General features: G+C 47.8%; 1 protein-coding gene across 2 annotated transcripts in view; it reads left to right on the top strand.

The window, feature by feature from the left end:
• The first annotated feature begins 11,048 nt into the window (after positions 1 to 11,048).
• The window catches only part of RPS6KA1 (ribosomal protein S6 kinase A1), an 860,823-nt gene continuing 848,733 nt past the window's right edge, over positions 11,049 to 23,138 (top strand). Inside the window, exon 1 of one of the 2 annotated variants that reach the window (XM_085647731.1) lies at positions 11,049 to 12,125. In XM_085647731.1, the coding sequence (XP_085503857.1) occupies positions 12,063 to 12,125 (63 nt within the window). In that variant the 5' untranslated portion in view covers positions 11,049 to 12,062. The remainder of the gene's footprint in view (positions 12,126 to 23,138) is intronic. The other variant, XM_085647732.1, reaches the window with a different exon arrangement.

Below are 23,138 nucleotides of genomic sequence, written 5' to 3'. Positions count from 1 at the left end.
GTGGAGTGGGGGCTGGTTGATGGACTGAGCTGAGGACAGAGAAATCCACCGACATGCAATGTTGCCTGGAGATATCTGTATTTTATTGCCAGTCTTTTCTACTGACCTTACCCACAACAGGAGGAGGCAGTCAACATGTATAGAGTGGTAGGAGCCCTCTTGAATTGAGCTGCATGTGATGCTCATCATTTGAGAGACACAAATAGGGTGCCATCTTGCTTTGGGACCAACAAATATGTAACCCAGTGTCCTGTCCCAACTCCTTTTATGATTCGGCTGCCACATCCTCCAGTCCCCTAGACACCCTCTGCACCCTTGTAAATTAATTGTTTCTGTATCACTAAACCTGCCTCAAACTTGCCTTCTTCACGCCCGTGCGTGATATTTGTCCTGTGAGACCCCCAGAGAGCGGGTAACTCCTGACACCAGTTACGAACCGACCTCCTCTCAAAGTCAAAATTCAACATGATGGAACCCCTGATGCCTGAATTAGGTGAGTGTGCACAGTATGTTCTGTGGACAACCAAACTTTAAAGAGCCTATATTTCAAAACTGCCCAGTAGTGGTCAAGATTTTCACCTGGCAGAGGCATTCCCAAAACCAGGCACACATAAAGGACACAAAAAAGAACCCCCAATCCCACATGTTGGACTGGGGAAATGAAATTTAGGGTCGAAGTGCGACTTCATAAAATATCTTCAGAACTGTTAGGGCTAAAGAGATCATTCAAACAGGCCTGGAATCAGAGTCTAGTGATGCCTTATGCATCCTCTTGGCCTTTAGTGGCAGGATATGTCTTTTAGTCGCTTTCAGTGGCTTTCTGGACCACAGTGCCTTTTAGGTTTCTGGGCAGTACATTTCTTCCACACAAGTTTCCGTCTACTTAGCTTTGCACTTTGCCATTTGGATTAGGCATCTGTTTGCTAAATGCAACTGGATAGTACAACCTGCCCTTCTTCCAAGGCAGACTGCAGCAACCATAGCAGATCTTCTCCAGTTCCTGGTCCTGGCCTTGAGGTGGTACAGCAGTAATCATTGTTCTATCCTTGGTAAAAGTCTCTTTGGGCTGTGAATAGAGTCTCCTTCTGAAGAGCATATGAAGTAAAATTTGTGGTTGGACAGCCAGTATTTACAATGTGTTCAAGGGCACTGGCAGGAAGCTAGGATCAACCACTCTATGAGCTTTCTTTAAAATTTGAACACTCTTAATCGGTACAGGAAGCATCTTCTTAGGCTTTTGTAGAGCAGAAGAAAGGAGTAATAACTAAACGATCAATGGAATGTGGATTGAACATCGGATCCCTCATCCACGAATTGTGGTTGACATGAAGTATCTGTCCAAGGGAAGGGAGGGTGGTGTTGTTTGGCAGAAGTGGACTTGACCTAGTCGGGATCTATAGCCTGCCAGGTTACCAGAAAACGTTAGGAATTGTGGGGTAAAGGCCCAGTGACAACAGCATAAATGCTTGTCACTTCTAAAAGGAGACAATGAAAACTCAATGGATTGAGGACCAAAGTTGCTGGAGACTGGAGTTTACAGGGAGGTAGGTACCTGCAGGCCATCTCCCCTCCAGGGGTAGGGTAAAAAAATGCCTCGTCGGGGCTAGTAAGCGCTATATAAATGCAATATCAATAATCAGCTTTCACTAACATCTCGGTCTTTCAATAGCCTGAAATGAAGGGCTAGAAATCTCCCATGAATTGTGGTGGTGGTAAGGCTTGGGTGCAGCCCTTGACTAGCAGAGCCCTGGGCTTCCAAATTGAGCAGTGTTAAAAACATGTAGCACCTTCAGTGGGCTCAGGGTAAGGCGTATGCCTTAGGTTAAAGCACACGTGCTACATTTAGGTGGATCAGGCGATATACCACTTAACCCGTTGCCGAACCTGATTTCACTTGCCGTTCGGATTTGGTGCAAAGTCTGATCACGCTACTTTAGTAAATCTGGCTTTGCACCAAAACCCATAATTTTAGTGCTGTTTGGCCCCTTACATAAATGCATTGGTGCAAAGCAGCTTCAGCGCTTTTGCAAATGAAAGTAGGTCGTTGCTGCTGTTAGCGCCGAGGATCATCTTGTGAGCGATAGTACAAACCTTTAGTAAATGTGGGCCTTGGTAAAAGCCCATCGAAGTGAGGACATCTGCTGTGACCTCGCTCAGGCGAAGAGCATTCTCCTTCGTCATTCATCCAGCAAATCTGCCTTAGGCACCGGCTGACATTACCCTGGGTCTCAGATAAATTCTTCAGTCGGAGGTGAAGCTGCAACGTGGAAGGGGCTTCAGGCAGATGGTGGTCCAGCAGCTCTGAACTCCCTCCGTCCAGGCCTGTCTGGAAACCATCAGATGTCCCAACAAATCACTCCAATTCAAACGGCCTGAGAAAGGGGTAGGCTCATTAGGAATGGATTGCTAAAATAATAATAACAACAACAACAACAACAACAACAACAACAACAACAATAATAATAATAATAATAATAATAATAATATTAATAATGATGAGGGTGATAATAATAATATTAACCCCTTCAGTGCCCCGCCCTTTCCCCCTTCTGTGCCGGGCATTGTATTAGCGGGCGGGGTCCATGACGAGATAGTCTCGTCATGGGCACAGCGCAACCGCGCTCCATGACGAGACTATCTCGTCATGGAGATAGAAGAGGTTAAAGTGTTTACAAGAACATAGAACACGTCCTCAGGCGGAAGCCCTGTTAAAACAACATTTCCCTTGGGCGTGGACTGACGGTGTTATCTGAATGATGTGCTTGAATATGTTGACACGTGCAGATATTTCATGTACTTTGTACCACTCCCACATTCCTGTACCTGCCTGGGCTTGAAAGAGCTGAGCCGAAGATAGCTCTAAGAAAATGTCTTTTGGTTTGTCTTGGGGTTTCCAATCCGATGCGTTTTTAGGTCTGGCTTGACAGCACAGCTGTCGCCGACCTTACATGATGAACAGAAAAAAAAAGCAGTAAGAAGTACTACTACTCTGCCCAAAAGTTGATTTCTTAAGCATAAGTTGTGTGCTTCTGTTATAAAGAGTGCTTGTTTTGCAGGTTTTCCCTGGTGAAAAGGTTTGTGCTTGGTTCAAGGCCTCACTCAGTCTGGTATGATGACAACTGAATGATCAAGGCAATAGGCCTGTTCTGTTGTATTAGGAAAAGTTATGATAAAGGCAGTAGGTCTGACTTATTTATGTGAAGAGCATTAGGCGTGTATTGTTATTACACTGTGCTAAAGCTTGTAGTGCGGTATTTTGCCACATGGAATCTCCCACAGTAGCACAGGAGGCAAGGTTTTTGGTTTTTGTTACCCTTAAAGACAAGCACTCGAGATAGAAAATGTGCACTTTGAAAATCTTTGTTATCTATTTTAGGAAGGGTTGTACATGTTGTCCAATTATAATTTTTGATATAGCTGTAATTTCTAGCTCAAACAGATCAAAAGTTACTAATGGAATGCCTTTTACAGTGATTGACTGCTCACCTTCCTGTTGCATATTTCTGTATTTCAGTGTCAAAGTGGTATTAATGACGAGAAAACTTTGCCCAAAAAGTGTTAACATATATAAAAAAAAAAATTTTAAATGAGTTAATACTAACACAAAATATGCGGCATCATGCCACATAATTTGCCTTTTCTTGCTGCACAATTTAGCCAACCCTATCACATAATTTGGCCCTCCTCTGGAATTCTAGTGTCCCTGGTCATGGCTAGTCAGAAGTGTTTCACTGGTCGATTTGTTTGGATGCATTGACGCCTGTACTGCTAATTGTTATAGGTATCTCTGCCTACGAATTGGAGAGTTTCCTTATAAAAAAGATGTTGACTTCAAAAGGCAGCACGGTTTAGGGGAATAACAGGCGTGCCACTTGTATACAAACAATGTTCATGAATCTCTGGGGTCGTTCGGTAGAATGCAAGGACCTAGTTTAGGTTTTCTGTTGGATGGGAAAGCATTTTTTTCCACAGAGGAGAATAGACCTGGCAGAGCGAGCACTGCCTTGACCCGGTGTACAAAGAGTTTGCCTCCAGCTTAAAATGCGTCGTATCAAGCATGTGCAGGCGCGAGCCTGGGGAAAGTCGCAGAAAACGTCCCCGGCTCCTGGGGAGGCAGAGCCAACTGCATCCCGGCTCATTCATGCCAAAGGACCCGATTCAGGCGGGAGAGGAGACTCTCGGTTTTTACGTCAAAACAGCTTTCTTTTGGCTGTCTCCCGCCTGAAATTGCCTCTTATTCAGGAGAAATCAACCGGGCAAACACATTCTCCCGATTTTTTTTTTTTTTAATACTGATACCTTCCTCTTTTAAAATGTTGGCATGTGTGTCAGGCTTAATATTCTAATATTTTTCTTCTTTTTGCAGTTTTATGTAGCGCGAACTCGAGCACTTTACACGAGCACTAGTTGCATTACCTCCTCGTCCAGTCTTCCTCGCCACAGTATTCACCAATGAGCCTCCGGCTCCACACAGAACTCCAAGTAAACTTAAAAGAGCAGCGCTCTAGTCTCCCCTCCCTCCTCCAACATGGCCCCCAGTGGCTTCAGCCAATCCCATAAAGGGATACAAACCAGCCAGCCCGATCTGTTCTTTTTTTCTGCACTTCTCCGAGTGCTGTGTTACCTGCTGGTCAGGTAAGTGGGGCTGGGGTCCTGCTTGAGCAGTCCCGTTTTTGCCCTTGGGTATTAAGTTTGGGGGAAGTAGTTGTTTGTATATGTTGTTATTGGTTTTTCTTTCCCCCTTCTTCTGCCTTTACGCCTCTGGTCCTGCTTCAGCGGACTTTCGTGGCGTTTGTGTTTGGGATTTCGTCTATGATGTTATGGGAGCGCGCCGGGGCGTTTTCCGGTGGTGTTCGAGTCCTGCTACCGCTGTCGCGGTTGGTATTTCATACCTGCTGGGGGGTATTTGTGTCCTTTCCCGACCGCGCGTCCTGCTGAGCGGACGTAGCGCGGCCGGGTCCGTTTGTTCTGGGGGCCGGAGGCTCCCGGTCACATTCCTACCTGCTGCCGAGGCCGTGTTGGTGCTCTGGGCCGTCCTCCTTCCTTTCCCCGGTGTCTGGTCTGGCCGGTTGGGTTCTGCTTTAGCGAGCCCTGGGTGTACGGGAGGCTGGAAAAAGGGGTCTGAATGTCCCCTCGTCCATGTGGGCAGAGTATTTGTTTGTTCTCTGTGTGCTGCACCTCTGGCTTCTCTGTTGTTGTGCCTTGCTACATCTTTGCATTCCTGGCGACCACGGCTGCACCGGCTTGCTACGGCTCTTTCTTGTGTCCGGCGAGGCTTCTCCTTTACTGCCCCGGAAGCCGCGCTGCCTGTCTTGCTGGTTCCACGGCTGCCTCCTGGCCTGCATTCACTGCTGCTTCCATGGGGCCGGCGCTGGCAGCTGCGGGGCTCCAATTATCCCTGGTGTGTATTGGTGCTACGTTTGCTTTGGCTTTTGTTGACCTGAAACCGGACCCGGCAGGCGCCGGGGGCTGGTTTTCCATTTGGCTCCCCCGGGCCCGGGTGGGCGCGCGCTCCCTCCCGGGTGCCGCGCGCTGCTGTGTTTGCCTCTGGCGTTCCCGGTCCCACTGTTGCTGCCCGCTCGCCCGTTCCTGGGTTCAGGGGCGCGCGCTTGGAGGACGTGGTTCTGTACAGTATTTGTGACCCTGGAGTGGCTCATGTCCTTACAAAACGAATCACAGGGTGTGTACGGCGGATGGCGCTAACATCATAATTGCACCCAATCACACGCATGAAAACCAAATTCACAGCGTTGGGAGTGGGAGAACTTCGCTAATAAATTAAGACGAATAGGAGCTGTGTGCTGCATCTGACTTTTTTGCAATTATACATTTACTTTATTGGCGTGTGCATCAACTCCTTTTTTGGCTCATGTCCTTGTGGGTTTCTTTCGGTATTAACCTGGAGATACAGCTCAACGGTAAGTCTTGTACCTCTGGTTGCAATGGGTCACACAGGACAAGGGTTCAGGTCCCGCTTATGCTGTCAAAGTGTCTTAAGATGGCGAACACTCACACTTTGAAACTTTCATTTCCCACATCGCTGTCTGGCCGTGTTTTTCGTTTGTTGTGTCTTGCACGCACGCATGCGCGCTCCATTCTCTCACGATACGTCACAGACTCGTGCTTTACGTCTGTGTGCGTGTGTTGTTTGACTGGGCACTTCTGCTGCCTGTCGTTTTTTTGGCTCTGCCGTCTCGTTGTGCTGGGCCACGGGACCTGCGTCCTCTGGGTGAGTGTTCTTCTGTTGCTTTGCATTTTGCATTCCTGGGGGGTTTTAGACACCTGTTACTGTGGTATTTGCCTGACACCTTTCGTTGGTTGATTCCCCCATTTTACCCTTTTGTAGTCGGTCCTGACGGTTTGCATGTTTGTGCTTTGTTTGTTGGGTTTCTGTGTACTGCTTTTGTTGCGGTTCTGCCCGGCTGCTTGTCTTTGTGCGCTGCTGCTTCCGTTGGGGGACCCTCTGTTTGCACTCATAGTTACGGGTTGGCCCTCCCAGCGGGTCCAATTTGGCCTTTCGTCCTCCTGGGGTCGTTTTCGTGAGTGTCGCTGAGTTGGGTGTCAAGGGACATCTGTTGTTCAGCGCCGAGTCTCCTACGGGCACTCAAGGTTCCAATTGTCACCGTGGCCTATTGGTTCGAGTCTGTGGCTCTTCCTCTCACGGTTTCTGGTTCAACCAGGAGCTATAGCTCAATGGTAAGTCTTGTGCCTACGGTTGTAAAGGGTCTCACAGGACAAGGGTTCGAGTCCCGCAAACGCTGTCAAAGTGTCGTAAGGTGGCAAAAGTTTTTTTTTTGTGTTTGTGTTGAAGCAGGAATGTGGCTCTCCGCTGTGCGGTTGGTTTTTGGCCTCCTTGGCCCCATGGCACAGGATCCCCTTACTCCCGGGGGGTGCTTCCGTCTCGCGGTTTGGCCATGTGTGTTTTTTTGGCGTTTTGTGGGGCCCTGGTTGGGCCTTCCCTTGTGCGTGTTTCGCTGTGGCCTAGTGGTTGGTGCTTCTTGCTCCTCGAGGTTTTGTGTTAACCTCTTTTTCTAGTGTCACCTTCGCGAGGTTGTTGGGGATTCTGTTTGTGTGGGGAGTTCTTCGCCCGTTGTTGACTTGATTTCATTCGGTTGCTCTGGTGAGGTGGTAGGGTGTTCCCTTCCTTCCGCTCTGTGGCGCCGTCTCTGGTGTTTTGTTGCACGGAGGGGTGGCTTGCGGCCACGGTTTTGGGGCGCTGTGCCTTGGTATTTGGGTGTATTCTCCTGCTACCCATGCTTGGCTTCCGGGGCCCTGTGGTACACAGGGTCACTATGGCCTGTTGGGTACGGTCTTAGACTCTTCGTCTGAAGATTAGGTGTTCATTCCCTGGTCATTCTCTGTTTGCTCAGCCTACGGTTTAGGCACTGGTATTTCCTTCTGTGAGGTTGGGAAATGTTTCCCTGTCTCCGATGGCTGCTCCCTGGCAGACGCTTCAATTGTCACATGCACAATGTGATTTCGCAAATGGTAAGGTTTGTGTTACATGCACGGTTGTGCCTTGCCGGGATGCCTGGAGAGTGGATGCCCTGTCGTTCCCTTGGCCGACGGGTCTCTTGTATGCCTTTCCCCCTGTTCCCCTGATTCGGGCGGTCTTGCAGAAGATCGAGTGGGAGGGGTCGTTTGTGCTTCTCATTGCTCCGGGTTGGATGCGTCGCCCTTGGTATCCCCTGATGTTGGAATTAGCTGTGTCTCCGGGGTGGGCCTTGCCATTCAGTCCTTACCCTCTGTTGGGCCCTCCTCTTCCTCTGCCTGTGTTCCGGTCCTTGGGTCTGCGGGCCTGGCTCTTGTGAGGGATTCGTTGATGCGCACTGGCTGTTCCTTGGCTGTAGCTGGGGTCATTCAGCAGTCCAGGAGACCTTCTACCCTTACGTCCTATGCTGAACACTGGGATACTTTTTTGTTTCTTGGTGTCTGGGTCGCGATCTGTCGATGGCTTCTTTGGATCCGGCTCGCATTTTGGATTTTTTGAATGATGGGTTTGTGCTAGGCTTGGCCATTTCGACTCTTCGGGCTCAGTGGGCTGCGATTCAGGCGTTCCATGTCCTTCCTTTGATTTCTGTTTCGCCTTTGGTTGCTAGACTTTTTCAGTCTCTCTCTTTCCAACGCCCCCGTCCTATTATGTGTCCTCCACCTTGGGACCTGCCTTTGGTTTTGCGCTCCTTGCAATTGGCTCCGTTCGAGCCTTTGGAGTCGGTGGAGTTGAAGTTTTTGACACTCACGGTGGTGTTTCTTGTGGCGATTGCTTCTGCCAGGCGTATGGGGGAGCTGGGTGCATTCCTTCGTTCTGCTCCCTTTTTGTTGGTTTTGCCGGACAGGGTGGTGTTGCGCCCTCATCCTACGTTCATTCCAAAAGTGGGTTCTTATTTTCATAGGTCTTCTGCAGTGGTGCTTCCATGTCTTTGTCCTGATCCTTCCTCGGATGAGGAGTCCCTGTTGCACCTCTTGGATGTTCGGCGTGCTTTATTGGTATATTTGTCGCGCACGTCTTCGTTTTGCAAAGTGGACCACTTGTTTGTCACTTATGGTTTGTCACGTCGGGGTCTGACACCCTCCCTCTCGACGATCAGTCGCTGGATTAAGGAGGCCATTTTTTTGGCGTATGCTTCGGTTGCTGAAGTTCCCTCCCTTCCTGTTCAGGGGCGTTCCACCCGCTCTGTTGCTGTGTCTTGGGCCTCCTTCAAAGGGGTGTCCATGGAGGATGTTTGCCGGGCTGCTACTTGGTCTTCACCTCATACATTCATGTCCCTTTACCGCCTCCAGGTTGGGGGTGGGGGTTCTGTTTCGTTTGCATCTTCTGTGTTGACTGCGGGGATGCCTTGAGGGGTTGTATTTGATTACTGTACCTCTGTATATTGAATCTAGTTTCACTGCACGTTGCTGTGGTCTTTTCCTTACATGAAGCTGTTTGCTTTGGTATCGGCTCATTGGTGAATACTGTGGCGAGGAAGACTGGACGAGGAGGTAATGCCCGGATTACTTACCGGTAATCTTCATTACTCCGAGTCCTAGTCTTCCTCGCCACAGTATAGTTTCCCTTCCCTCCCGGCCCTGGTGGTGGCTTCATGTCTGCGGCTTTGATTATCAGATCGGGCTGGCTGGTTTGTATCCCTTTATGGGATTGGCTGAAGCCACTGGGGGCCATGTTGGAGGAGGGAGGGGAGACTAGAGCGCTGCTCTTTTAAGTTTACTTGGAGTTCTGTGTGGAGCCGGAGGCTCATTGGTGAATACTGTGGCGAGGAAGACTAGGACTCGGAGTAATGAAGATTACCGGTAAGTAATCCGGGCATTACAGACGAACACTTAATTTAAGGCACGGTGAGAATAGGCGATTGCCCACAAACTCTGCGTCAAAGTCGGCCACTCTGGCCGTTCAGCCACACCTTTTCCAGAATGTCCAACGGTATACATTCCAAGGACTGAACACATCCAAGAGGCGGAGGGAGAGGCCGGGAAATATCACGCAGAAGGAGCAGGCTGGCAGACGAGAGGATCAAACAGACAACTGACAGCCGCGTGTCAGAATAGAGAGAGGGCAGGCAGACAAAGAGTGCATTAAGGGATATGTGGACGGTGGGAATTAGGAATGCCTGTCAAAGACTCACTGAGAGCACGGGGGGAGGGAGAATGGCGAAAGAAGCGTGCAAAGTGGGAATGGATAACGGCGAACACCCGTCAGCGATCAATACAGATATACACACAAGGGTACCGCCAGAGACTGCCGGGTGGAGAGGGAGCGCAGAGGACGGGGAATGAGTATTCCCTAACAAGAGACGGCATGAAAAATAGCTCACAGCTATGGACGAGAAAGCGAGCTAGACTGTCACTGCTTTGAAAACGCTCACCTACAGTTGTGCGCCTGTGAGGCTCTCTGACAGTCCCAGTGACTTGTCTGTGCCTCTGATGCTTCAGTCTAGATCAGTGCTTCTCCAACGCTTTAGAACCATGACCCCATTTTTAGTATGACAAACTTTTCACATCCAGCTACCATTGCTGGATATGAGATGGGCGATTTTCGAATGTAAATAAAGCATTTGAATTTAAAGCAAATGAAATAGTTTGCACTGAATTATTTTACAATACAAGAAGCGACACTGGTATGTGGTGGTCAGTGCTTTAAATGGAAATAAAGAAGTGCTGGCACTCACTATCTTGAGAAACTGTTTGTTCCTGAGAAGTGACGGTACTCTCCCATGAAATGCATTATAGCAGTGCTGATAAGTGCATTTACCCTCCCTTTCAAATTGAAGAAGTGCCGGTACTCAGTACTAGACAGTACAAGCACTGATGGTGGTGCAAATACCTGCCGAGTTGCAACTGAGCCGTCACCTTGCCAACAATCCAACATTTGGCTACAGATAAAAAGATTTAGTTAGAAAATAATTAGTTAAATAAAATCTCCGAATTAACATACTTTGAATGGAGGAAAATTGAAACTGGAAAGTCAGTTTTGGTTTTAAAGATGGGAGTATTTCGTCTAACTTGAGACTATCAGCACATATCCTTTGTCCACCATTGTAGTTATGTGCTACTTTAGCTTCATATTAACTACAATGTCATTTTACTTGGAATGTTATTATGGCCTGGACAGACCTGCCAAGTTTCGCAGTTTTTTCCTTAAATTCAGGTACTTTCATGATCTGGTTACTCTTAAAGGGCCTCTTCAGTTGGGTTGCCACATTTGCAAAAGAGAAATACTGACCCTTTGTTCATATTTTAAGAGCATGTAAAGGCTTTAATTATAAATCAGGAGTCAAAAGTGCAGCTCTACAACATATTTTAATGTGAGTTCTAATATTAGTCGCTTTAAGTTTGCTCTGATAAGGGGGGAATTACCGACTTTAGTCTATTTTACCATTTTTGTACTCACAGGGACATTACAATACCAGGCAAGCCAGGAGAATATCGGTCAGGTGAACACCCTACTCTTCAAAGAACGACCTCTGGAACACCTCGACTTTCATTGGCGGTGAAATACCAATCATGTTGCGAGTGCCAACCCTATAAGAGAGGCTCAGCGGCGCGGGGGCGGGGCTCAGAAAGGCGGGGCTTAGGTGCTCGCAGGGGCTGGCGTTGGAGACTTGTGTACAGACCGGGAGGCTCTAGGCAGTTGCGGTACGGGTGGGGCCTGTGCCTCGAGGGTGGAGACGCGGTGCACGGGGCGGGTGAAGGAGGGGGTCTAGGCAGGCGTGAACACCCTCGTGAGGCCAGGTGGCTGTCTCGAAGGCGACAAAGCCTCTCTCCTGACCTCTGAAGCGGGGCCGCGGTGTGGGGAGGTAGGGAACGCTGGCGGTTAGGATATAAGTCGGGTGGTTCTCGGCGCCGTGCTGCGCTACGGCGACTGCTGCGGGGCTGAGCCGGAATAATATTTAGTCCGCCTTGTAGGGGCGTGTCTTCTGCCGCTCTGCTCCCGTTCAGTCGGGTCGCCGGGGTGTTCCTGCTGCCTCCGACCGGGACTCCAGCCTATTGCAGGGAATAGGCAAAGTCATAACCATTGAAGTGTGTCAGAGCCGACCACGGAGGCAAGGTAGCAGGCGCACTCAGTCTAGGAGCTCGGGCATTCTTGGAAACACTGCTAGCAAGCGCTGGCTTGTGTGAAAGGGAGGTGTAGGTGAGAAGCGCGGAGGGTCCCGGCGAGGCAGGTGAGGGGCGAGGGTGCAGTCTGGACGCTGCGGGCTGCCTTAAGGTTCAGAAGGGAGAGTAAGAGGTCGGGGCAGGAGAGGTAATCAGATGGTGTAGGTGCAGGAGCAGAGGGCCACCCAGAGACCCGAGCGCAGGTGAAGGCACCAGAGGGGGTGGGTGCGGAATCGGAGCATAGGGGGAAAGACTCCTCTGAGGTAGGCGAGTGCAGCAGTGTGTTCAAGTGCTTATCCAGGGGGACGCTCAGGAACCTAGAGAGGCAACCGGGCGAAAGCCAAAGCAGAACGTTTGGGTCTCTACTGAAGGAGTGAGCGGCTCGGAGGTGGGTTCCAGGAGCACTCCCCAGGAATCACAGGTGCCTCGAGGATTATTTGTTGCACAGTGGACGCCACACACCCTGCGAGATGCCGTTGGCACAGCTGGTTGACCCCTGGCCACATCTGGAGGTGGTTCACGTGGACCCGGAGGTAAGAGGGGTGCGGGCAGAGTATTAAGGAAATAGCACTTTTGCACCACTACGATGGTAGAGGTGCTTTTTTGTGGTGATTAACTATGAGTTCATAGCATGTAGGGCTATGTCTGCAAGGTGGGGTGGGGAGGTTAGAGTCTGAGGTGCCCACACCTTCACCCAGACTGCATCCAGCCAATGGTCGTGCGACTGCAGGGGCAGGGTTCCACTAAGCCAGGGAAAGCTACCCCCATACTAAGTAAATGGCTGATCGAATCTCCGCGAGTCTGTCTAAATATCGGTTGTGTTATATATTATGTATGAGATATTCGGATAGCTGGTAATAATTCAGAGTTAAACGCAAGCTACATAAATCGTTCAGTGCGTGTTGCATTCTGTAATCCGCGTCATTGTTCAGAAGGATGTCTGCCGTAGGAATCTGTGTAGAATCTCTACAGGGCACAGTTTCCACAGGGAGAAGCAAGAAACCATCTCACTCTAAAGTGCAGGCGCGAGAGCATTTCAAACTTCAGCTATTCACTCAGAACTGTTTCGTGTGCTAGGTGTCTAGTTTAAACTACCAGTAGATTGTGACAGGCGAAGCAGGCGGTTCAAGCTAACACCTTGCTAGTAGCAGAGTCGAGCAGGGACAAAAGAAAGGCAGTGCTCCGAAATTAAGTGGACCGCATTAGTACATCTGAAAGCTAAAAGTGTGTCCCACGTTTCCAAATCAAGGTAGTGTTGATCTTGTAAAGACCACACGTATAGGTGTTTTGCCCACCAGACCATAAACAGGTCCACAAACAGCCAAAAAGTAAGGGCACACACTAGCCTGTCAGGCGAGCCTTTCGTACTCTTGTCAGATTGCTTATAGGCCAGTCCGTCCCTGCGTAGTGGGACAATACTAGACGGTTTTATGTATCGGCGATACATGCATACTTTTTTCGCATTCCACGTATTATTGAGGGACAGAGAGCGACAGTGATTTGCCGACCGTTACACTGCATGCTGGAATAAGGATTAGAACCCGTGACGTCCCTTCCAATCTTTGGAATGGGACATTTCAGTGTTAGGTTTTATAGCTGTTTTGCGACTTGGTAGGATGGGCACAGAAACCTGTGTACAATTAGCATCTTACCTGTTGCTCAGATTTGTTCTCCATCAATAGAAAGTGTCTTCCACATTGATAGAACGAACTTATTTTTTAAAAGATAGCGTTAAAAAAAGACATATTTATTTACAAAATAAAGGTCGTGACTGCCTCGCCAAAATATGAAAAGATGCATTACGAATTCTAATGCTATTCCCTACTTCCCTCTGTAGAACTAATATGCACGAGCAGTTGCATACTTTAGCTATCCCACTCCACCCCCTCCCAGAAAATGAGCTGCTGGACCGTAGACTATTGTTAGTTGGTATTCTCACTATTGTTCACTTCCCTTAATAGCAAAATATTTAGGATTTTTGCATCGAAGACTCAGAATAGCAGATTATAAAATAAAGAAGCATGAAAAGTTTTTTCGGCAAAAAAGGCAAGAAGCAGAGCTTTAAATCTATTAAATGTTAGCAGCTGGTCATTACAGATCCATTATGTCTCCATGCTTGTAAATTAATCATGCACTTTGATCCCCTACCCTTTGGTGTGTGAGGGGAAAGAGGGCTGATCCTAACAAACACTTGAAAGGTTCAGGAGCACTTGCATCTGTGCAAATGAGAGGTGCTGATTTCGGGTGAAAAACTGCCATAGTCATTGTTGTCTGCTTTTTAGGTCTCGCCTGACCCAGCGCATGCGCTAGTCTGACGAGACTTATTGAGAGGGCTCCAAAAAGTGCTCCCAGGCCAGCCTAAAGCTACAGTGCTTGTGCGCGGGCGTGCGCGCAGCGCTTTACCGCGATCACTTTCACTTTTGCGGCCACACGACCGCTTGGCATAGCCAATAGGTCTCGCTTTTGGGACCTTTATAAGTATTTAGTTGTGCAACTGTTGCATGGCTAAACACTTATAAGGTCCCAAAGGCAAGACCTATTGGCTATGCCAATGCTTGTCGGCAGTGGCGTTATCTTGCATGACGTCCCCCAGGCATGATTGAGGTTTTGTTTGAGGACTCTTTGTGCACGGACTTGGACTTGGTTCTATCAGAGGATCTGTCGCCTCATAGTGTGTGGTCGGTCGCCTCAGTGTGTTTTTAGATCTCGCCTGAACCAGCGCATGTGCTGGTCTGGCGAGACTTATTGAGAGGGCTCCAAAAAGTGCTACCAGGCCAGCCTAGAGCTACAGTGCATGTGCACGGGCGCGCGCCTCGCGCTTTACCGCGATTACTTTCACTTTCGCGGCCACTTGGATGTTTGATCGTAATCGCGATCACTTTCGTGGCCGCACGGCCGCTTTGCATAGCCAATAGGTCTCACTTTTGGGACCTTATAAGTATTTAGTTATGCAACTGTTGCATGGCTAAACACTTATAAGGTCCCAAAGGCGAGACCTATTGGCTATGCCAATGCTTGTAGGACTTGTGTGGCAGTCAGTGGGTGCAGTGGGTCTTGTTTGGCTCCCAGCCCCTTAGTGTCATTTGATAAATATTACTGGTGCTAATCCTTATTTGAAGCTTTAATTAACACTAGGCTATGTGACATCTCCTCAAATGGTTGTAAGCATGGCTTTAAGTAGGCCGGGTCTCACCGGTGCTGAGCACCAGCAGTTTTTTAAAGGATGCCTCGAAACGGATCTCTATCCGGCTCTGTTTTCTGCCCTGGCACAGGCAGTCCGTTCTTTTTCCAGACTGCAGCGACAACAGGCATATCGATGTGCGCATGCTCACATGGCTCACTTCTTACTAGTGGAGAAAGTTACGGCATGACGTCATGCCAGGCGAGCGTTGTAGGTGAAGGGAAATCCTTTAGTCATTTTCTCTCTGGATTTCCCTCCTTTTTGAAACTCGGGAGCAACAACATTGTCGTGGTGTCACTCGGGCTTTAAGTGGAAGCGTTTTCAATATTAAATATAGTTGATGCTTATTTATCTTATCCAACTAACAACTATTGACAAATCCAAGAGTCTTGACTTGTTGTAGGTGCCATGTTACTTGTTGTATCATACATCTGGATGCAATGACAGAAACAGCAAAATACAAGTCGGGCGGCACACTATGCGCTGCACAGATTTTTAGCTTGCATGTTTTTAAGCCACGCCCTTAATTAGCTTGGCCACGCCCCTTTGAGAGACCCCCCCCCCCCCCCCAGTTATTTCATCCCACTTAAAGCCCTCGTTGTGAGCATTGACAACCCCCACATATAGATATTAGATTGGTTTCCTTTCCCATTCTTCCATCTAAAGTTGTTGAACCTTGTGACATCTCCCCACCAGCTGCTACTGGACCTTTCTTTCCTGATTCTGCTTTCAGACAAGCCCCCTCCCTCTTCCTTAATCAGGGGTGGGCTCGACAAACCACTGAATAGTAAAAGCCAGTTTGGTTTTCAGGATAACTATGATGAATATGCTTGAGTGCAATTTAAAAAAAACAATTTTCTGGCAATTCTGAAAAAAATATGGGGTTTACTAGTCAGTGGTTCGACAAGCTCACCTCTACTCAGTCTAGTTCCACTCCTCTGCTTTCATGCAGATGGCATTGCTGAAAGGGTCTAGATTGTGACACAAACCTTGTATATTTCCAGTGGATCATATTAAATATAGATCTAGTATGTTTATTAAGACATATAGAAGTAAATGTAAATCCGTTTAAAATAAATGCAAATCACTAATTGAACTCTTGTTAATTAACCCCTCTAGTAAGAGCATCCATACATCAAATTAGAGCTTTTGACACATTAAAAAAATTTCATATTAATTTGCAACAATAAAGCTGTTATAACTTGCCTCTTGGTAGGTCCCATGTCCCCCCCCCTCCCTTCAGCCGCTATTGGTACAGCTTAGAATGTTGGAGTGAAGGCAGCCTTGGAATGTTGACAGACTGCCTTCACAGATGTCTTTACTGCCAGCTGCTAAGAGTGCCTGTTTACCTTTGACTTAATAAAGTCTTTCTTCAACTTACCTTCGGTGTACTTACTTCATCTTGGCGACGAGGAGAACTGGGGCTGTGGCAGGGACAGCGTGGCACTCTTCCCTGCGAGAATTAAGGCATGCTGGCAGATCAGAGGAGAAGCATCGTATGACAGCTGGATGACGGAGCGCGAACGTAAACTGTAGCTTTCGGCAGTGGGACTTTATTCTAATCTTCATCAGAGGCTATTGTGATTATGAACAATGCAGCCTGAATTTTTGTGAGTCTCGTCATCAGAGGCGCATTCTGTGGCACATGGACAGCGGGAAAGTTGTTCTGGCAGTAGCGACTACCTGACGGCTGGAGTGCTTCTCTCCAGAGTGACCCGTGCGGAGCTGTCTGGTCTGGTGAAGCTGATGGCAGCGGATGTGTGAATCTTACTAGCTGTGGTTGGCGTATCTTTACCGGGTGATGCCGTGACGCCTCAGGTACGGTTCCTGTCACGCGCTGCCCAGGAGGACTTACGGCGAGCTGCTGCTGTTGGTCGGCGTGAGCAGGGAGCTGTCTGGACGTGTGAGGCTGGTGAGGCAGTGGCTGCGAGAACCCACCAGCTGTTGTCGGTGTACCGGTACCGGGAGATGTCGTGACGCCTCAGGGCTGGCTCCTGTCACGCGCGGTCCAGGTGGAAAGAAGAGGACTTGCGGTGGGCAGCTGTTGTTGGTTGGCGTGAGGAGAGTCTGTTCGGTGCAGCGGCTGTCTCCGGAACACCTCAGGGGAGATCCCAGTCCCGCGCGACGCTGGAGGCGCACAGGAGACGATCCGTGAGTAGCGGGTGTATGCTGATGTGAGGCGCGTCTCGACTGAGGTATCCTAAGGCAGCGGTAAAAGCGGTGCTTACTTCACGGCGAGGGAAGCAGTCCAGGCACCTCAGCGATTGCAGTCTGCGCTGGTATTTTTTTTTTTACCTCAGAAGGAAGCGCTGATCTCGTCAGGAGGCTGGAGGAGGGACAGGAAACATTTGAAAGGACTGTTGGGAGTCTATGGTGAAGATAGAAAGAGGACTGATCTTTTGGGGTAGCAGACTCTCTGTGTGGTTTTAAGAGAGTATCACCTTTATTGAGTGTTCCAGGAGCCTATTTCCCAGCAGCAAAACCCCATCTTTAGATATTTTGCAACACACCTTTACACTTTGGTTGACATTACATCTTTACTTAATAGTTCCACTATTATTCCAGTGTTTTCCTCTGTGTTAGACTGTACCCGACTATGGCGGGGGCAGGAATGAGTCAACCCCCACCATTCTTAAATGAATTAGGGGAACCAGATATCCCCTGGAGAAGGTGGGAAGGGATTTTTAAATCATACCTGATAGCCATAGGTGGAGGGAACTTCTCTAACATTAGGAAACAGCATATACTATTACATAATTTAGGAATACAGGGAAGAAAAGTTTTCGAGGACATTACTGGGAGATTAGTGGAGGACGAGATTCAAGATGAGGATGAAGGTGTTGATGTTTACGAATACACATTGCGTAAGTTAGAAGCACATTTTAAAGTGAAAATTAATGTAGTCCTAGAAAGACACAAATTTTTCAAAAGGGTGCAAAGAAAAGAGGAGAAAGTGTCTTCATATATTGCTGTGTTGAGAGGTATGGCAGCTACATGCGAGTTTGGGGCGCTTACGGATTCGCTGATCAGAGACCAATTAGTAAGGTGCACCAATGAAGAGAAAGTGCAGGAGGAGCTGCTCACAAGGAACCCGGATCTGGAGGAAGCCATAAGCATAGCAAAGGGTCTGGAACATACAGCCATATGTATGAGAGAGATGAAAGTGTCAGAAGAAAGGAAAGATAAGGCTATATCTAAAGAGGCATCTGAGGGGGAAACGGTGTGCAAACTGGAAAGCAAGTCCAGAGAAGGGGTGAGCAACAAGATGGAAGGTCTTAGATGTTTCAGGTGTGGGAACCACAATCACCTGGCCAACAATTGGCGATGCCCCGCAAGGAACGTCACTTGCAGGAGATGTAACAGAAAGGGCCACTTTGCTAAAACATGTAATGTGGGGAGCTCAAAGGTTCACATGGTAGATCACCCTGAAGACGAAGGAGGGGAAGAGAAAAATTTTATTTGTCAAATTGAAGACGAAAGTAAGGAACAAAGTACACAGTACCCCACTTGTGAAATAAAGTTAGATGGTGAGGCATTTAAGGTGTATGCAGACTCTTGTTCTCCGTTCACCTTAATAGACAAGCAAGTGTTCAGTGAGAAATTTGCGAAACATAACATCAACTTAGAGACAGCGGACATAGCCCCCACAGGGTACAATAGGGTACCCATACAGTTGGATGGGATGGTGAGAATGAGAATATCCTTTAAAGACAGGCATACGGTGGGGAAGGTATATGTTACCAGAGAAGGATCATGTCTGTTAGGGTGGAAACACCAGAAAGAACTAGGTATAAGACTCGATCCGAACAACCAGGAGCAGGTACTTCTTATAGACTCCCCGGGGATGGGGTCCAATCTAGTGAAAGAATTTCCAGAAGTATTCAATGAGAATCTAGGGGTACTAAAAAACTACATGCACAAGATTGAACTCAAGGAAGGTGCAACACCCATTGTACATAAAACACGGTCCATTCCCCTGCTAATGAGAGAGCCATTAAGGATGGAATTGGAGAAGCTATTAAAACAAGGAGTCATACAAGAGATAGAATGTTCTGCATGGTTGGCGCCCATTGTCATTACAAGCAAGGAAGGTGGAAAAAGTATTAGGTTATGTGTAGACTTGAGGGCGCTTAACGCTAATATTGTGGTGGACAGGCATCCTCTCCCAAGGATACATGAAATGTTAAGTACTCTACAGGGAGCCAAATTCTTCAGTGTGCTCGACCTCTCATCAGCATACCATCAAATCCGTCTGCACCCTGAATCCCAACCCTTGACAGCTTTCACTACACCATTTGGCAATTTTAAATTTATGAGAATGCCCTTTGGGTTGGCGTCAGCGGCAGCAGCGTTTCAAAGGGCTATGCAGCACGTGTTGAGAAATTGTCCTAAGTCCATGTGTTTTCAGGACGATATTTTGATTTATGGGGCGAGTGACACTGAACATGACGAAAATGTGAAAAGGGTACTCAGATGTTTAAGGGAGGTGGGCTTTACCACCAAGGAGAGTAAATGCAAAATAGGTGTTACCACAGTGGATTATTTAGGGCACACCATCTCTGAGGAGGGGATAAAACCCAAAATAGACTTGGTGGAGGCAGTAAGAAAAGCGCCCATGCCATCTTGCAAGGAAGAGGTGATTTCTTTTCTGGGTTTAGCCGAGTACATGGCTAGATTCATAAAAAATTTTGCTATGATAGCCCATCCACTCAGAGAAATGTTAAAAAAAAACACGCCATTCCAGTGGGAGAGAGATCAGGAGCTAGCCTTTGAGAAGATCAAAGAGGCTATTGTGTCGGCACCTTACATCGGAAACTTTGATGTAAACAAGGACACCGTAATCACCACTGATGCAAGTGGCAAAGGTGTGGGGGCCATGCTGTCACAGAGAGTGGATGATACAGTAAAAGTTGTGGCATTCGCATCAAGAACCTTGTCTGGGGCGGAATCCAACTATTCCACCATCGAGAAGGAGGCTCTGGCGGTATACTGGGCGATCAAACATTTCAGCTTTTATGTCTGGGGTCTACCATTCGTAGTATGTACCGACCATAAGCCGTTGGTCAATCTGTTCGGTAACAAAGTGTTGGAGAACATCACTCCCCGCATTGCTAAGTGGGTGCTGGGGTTACAAGGCTACAATTTCAGAACTACGTATGTTCCGGGCCAACAGAACAAGGTAGCAGACTTCCTATCCAGAGCTCCAGTGGAAGGACAGGAAGAAGACCGGGAGAGGGTCTTGGAAATAAAAATCCCGGCTATGACCAGAGAGCAGTGGGATGGTCACATGGAACAGGACAATACCCTCCGAGAAGTCAAAACATGGGTCGTCAGAGGGTGGCCTAACAAATGCGGAAGCTTGCCGGAGAGCTTACGACCCTATTGGAATGTACGGAATGAGCTGTCAATCGAAGGAGAGTACCTCCTCAAAGCAGGCAGACTAGTTCCCCCGGAGGGGTTAAGGAAGCAAATTATTGACCTAACCCACGAAGGTCACCTGGGAAGAAGTCTATGCAAGGCTAGACTAAGATCAGATTATTGGTTCCCAGGTATGGATTCCAGCATGGAAGAGAGAGTGAAGGAGTGCTACGCGTGCGAAGTCAGCGACAAGTCAAAGAACACCAGGAGATCTCCACTTAGCCCGGTGGAGGTACCAAAGTCCCCATGGGACCAGTTGGGATTTGACATCACGGGCCCCATCAGGGCAAAGGGGCCGCAGCAATGGTACATGTTAGTAATCATTGACTATTATTCCAACTGGGTCTCACACAAGTTCGTAACCAGCATCAACACCAAGGCTATAGTTGAGTTTTTGAGTGACACTTTTTCAAAGGAAGGCATACCCTCAACATTGATCACAGACAACGGAGTCCAACTGGTGTCAGAGGAGATGGGAGAGTTCCTAAGGGACTTATCCATAAAGCACATACGCACTCCATTGTACTGCCCCCGAGCCAACGGCAAACTAGAAAGAGTCAACCGTATGCTGAAGGAATGTATCCAACTAGCAGTTAAGTCTGGGAGGAACATTGAAGCGGCATTGAGAGACATGCTCTGGTCATACCACACGACGCCTAGTCTATCCACAGGGCACACACCTTTCGAACTGTTGAGAGGAAGGAAAGCAGGATCTAAATTAACGCCTAATTGGTTGAAGACCAAGGACCCTGTGGTAGTCGATCAAGAGGAGTTTAGAAGGAAGGTTGAAGCAAGGCAAAGGAAGTACAAAAATTCCTATGACAACAAATGGGGCGCCAAAGAAAGAACCTTCAGCCGAGGACAGGAAGTGTACATTCGCAAACCAGTGGCAAGGGGAAGTAAGGAGGACAAGTTCTATGCTCCAGAAAAGATTAGGGAAGTCATGAGAAACGTGGTCATCATGGAGGATGGGCGGAAATGGAGCATGGATCGGGTGGCCACAAGTCAGAAGGACTCGGTACAGGTGGGGCGCAATGGGAATCTGGGAACAGGATCCAGAGCAAGGGGAACCCAAGAGGGAAGGGGATTCAGACAACGCAACCCCCCTGGGTGGCTCAAGGACTTCAGTAGGGAGTGATCTATGAATATGTCTAACCACTTTTTTCCTTCTAGGTCTGGTTCTTATTATCAGTTTTACAGTCGCATTGAACTGTCTATATTAAAGGGGGGAGATGTGTTATAACTTGCCTCTTGGTAGGTCCCATGTCCCCCCCCCTCCCTTCAGCCGCTATTGGTACAGCTTAGAATGTTGGAGTGAAGGCAGCCTTGGAATGTTGACAGACTGCCTTCACAGATGTCTTTACTGCCAGCTGCTAAGAGTGCCTGTTTACCTTTGACTTAATAAAGTCTTTCTTCAACTTACCTTCGGTGTACTTACTTCAAAAGCCTTCTGCGTTAGTGCAATATTTTAAAAATACTGGTTTAAAACTCTTTTTACAAATATGGTAACTAAAAAGAATCTCATTAACATATGTATTAAAGTGTGTTTAGAATTGAGCAAGCAAGGACATTTTCCATCACTCCTTTGAATTGTATGATATAGATCTTGAATAGAAAAAAATGAACTATCCATGATTCAAAGATGAAACTTTTCCCCTTGTACTGAAACCTGCTATTTGCCCAGAGTGATACGTTTTTTGACCCTTTAATGCTGATTTCTAGCTTCCTGTCTACCTTTAATAGGGCGATTTTGGTGTTTTTAAAGATCGGCCTTGAGGTGTAAGGGTATCTGTTTGCTGTACGTAGAGCGAGAGGGTTTTGGTTGTTTAGGATGGCTTTCTCCACCTGCAGCCAAGCTGGTGTGTAGCCCTCTGGGGGCGCTATCCAGTAGGATCCTTGTTTTGCTAGAAATGCTAGTTGGAAAGTGTTTTGTAGTCTGCTAGGTTAACCCCTCCCAATTTTTTCTCCAGTCTTAGTTTCTTTATGCTTATCCTAGCTTTTTTCCCCCCTCCATAGGAAATTTGAGATCATAACATCTAATTTGCGGTGGAAGTCCTCTGTGAGTAGGAGTGGGAGCATCCTGATTTGATAATTAACCATTGGAGTGATCATCATTTTGATTGTTTCTATCCTCCCCCCACATGTTATGAATTTTGGGGACCAAGATTCTAGGAGTTTAAAAAATATCTTTTCTAGCATTATCTTCTCGTTTTGATGTAGGGTGTCCAGTAGATCAATGCCACATTTAATTCCCAGGTATTTGATGTGCCCCACTTGCCATGTTAAACCCGACTCTCCCAGACTTTCCCTCATGCAGTGGATATTTAAAGGTTTGCACTCTGATTTGTCATTATTTAGTTTATACCCAGAGTATTTTGCTATCGCTTGCATCAGGCCTTCAATTGAGGACTTCTGTTTCTATTAAGATATCATCAGCGTAGGCAGCAATTTTTATATCTGGGTCCGTTGATGTTTATGCCCTTTATGTTCTTATTTAGTTTGATGTCTTGGATGAGTGGTTCGAGTGCCAGTATGAATAGCGAAGGGGACAGTGGGCACCCTTGTCTGGTGCCCTGTTGTAGTGTGAAAGGATCAGACAGCGACCCGTTAACAACTATTCTGGCTCCTTGTACAGGGCCATCACCATCCGAATGAATCCCTCACCTAAGTTGAAGCCTGCATACTGCGTTCCAGGAATTCCCAGGAGACTCTGTCGAAGGCCTTCTGTGAGAAGTTGGCCTGATGTATGATGTCACTAGTTCTAGTGTACACCTTATATCAGTCCAAATACCCTTATGGTGATTGGTTGTAAAGTCAACCTTATAGACCAGCTATCCTAGTGGTAGCATGGACAAGAGCAGTCTTAGGCTAAACTCTGAATGGCATGTGAAGCCAGCTGTGATACCATATATAATCCCTTGAATACCAAATGAAAGGACACCACAAC

The sequence above is a fragment of the Triturus cristatus genome, chromosome 3_2 (genome assembly GCF_964204655.1).
Source record: "Triturus cristatus chromosome 3_2, aTriCri1.1, whole genome shotgun sequence".
NCBI classification, from domain to species: Eukaryota; Metazoa; Chordata; class Amphibia; order Caudata; family Salamandridae; genus Triturus; species Triturus cristatus.
Note: the sequence above shows the minus strand (reverse complement) of the source record. Positions and strands in the feature narration are given on the sequence as shown.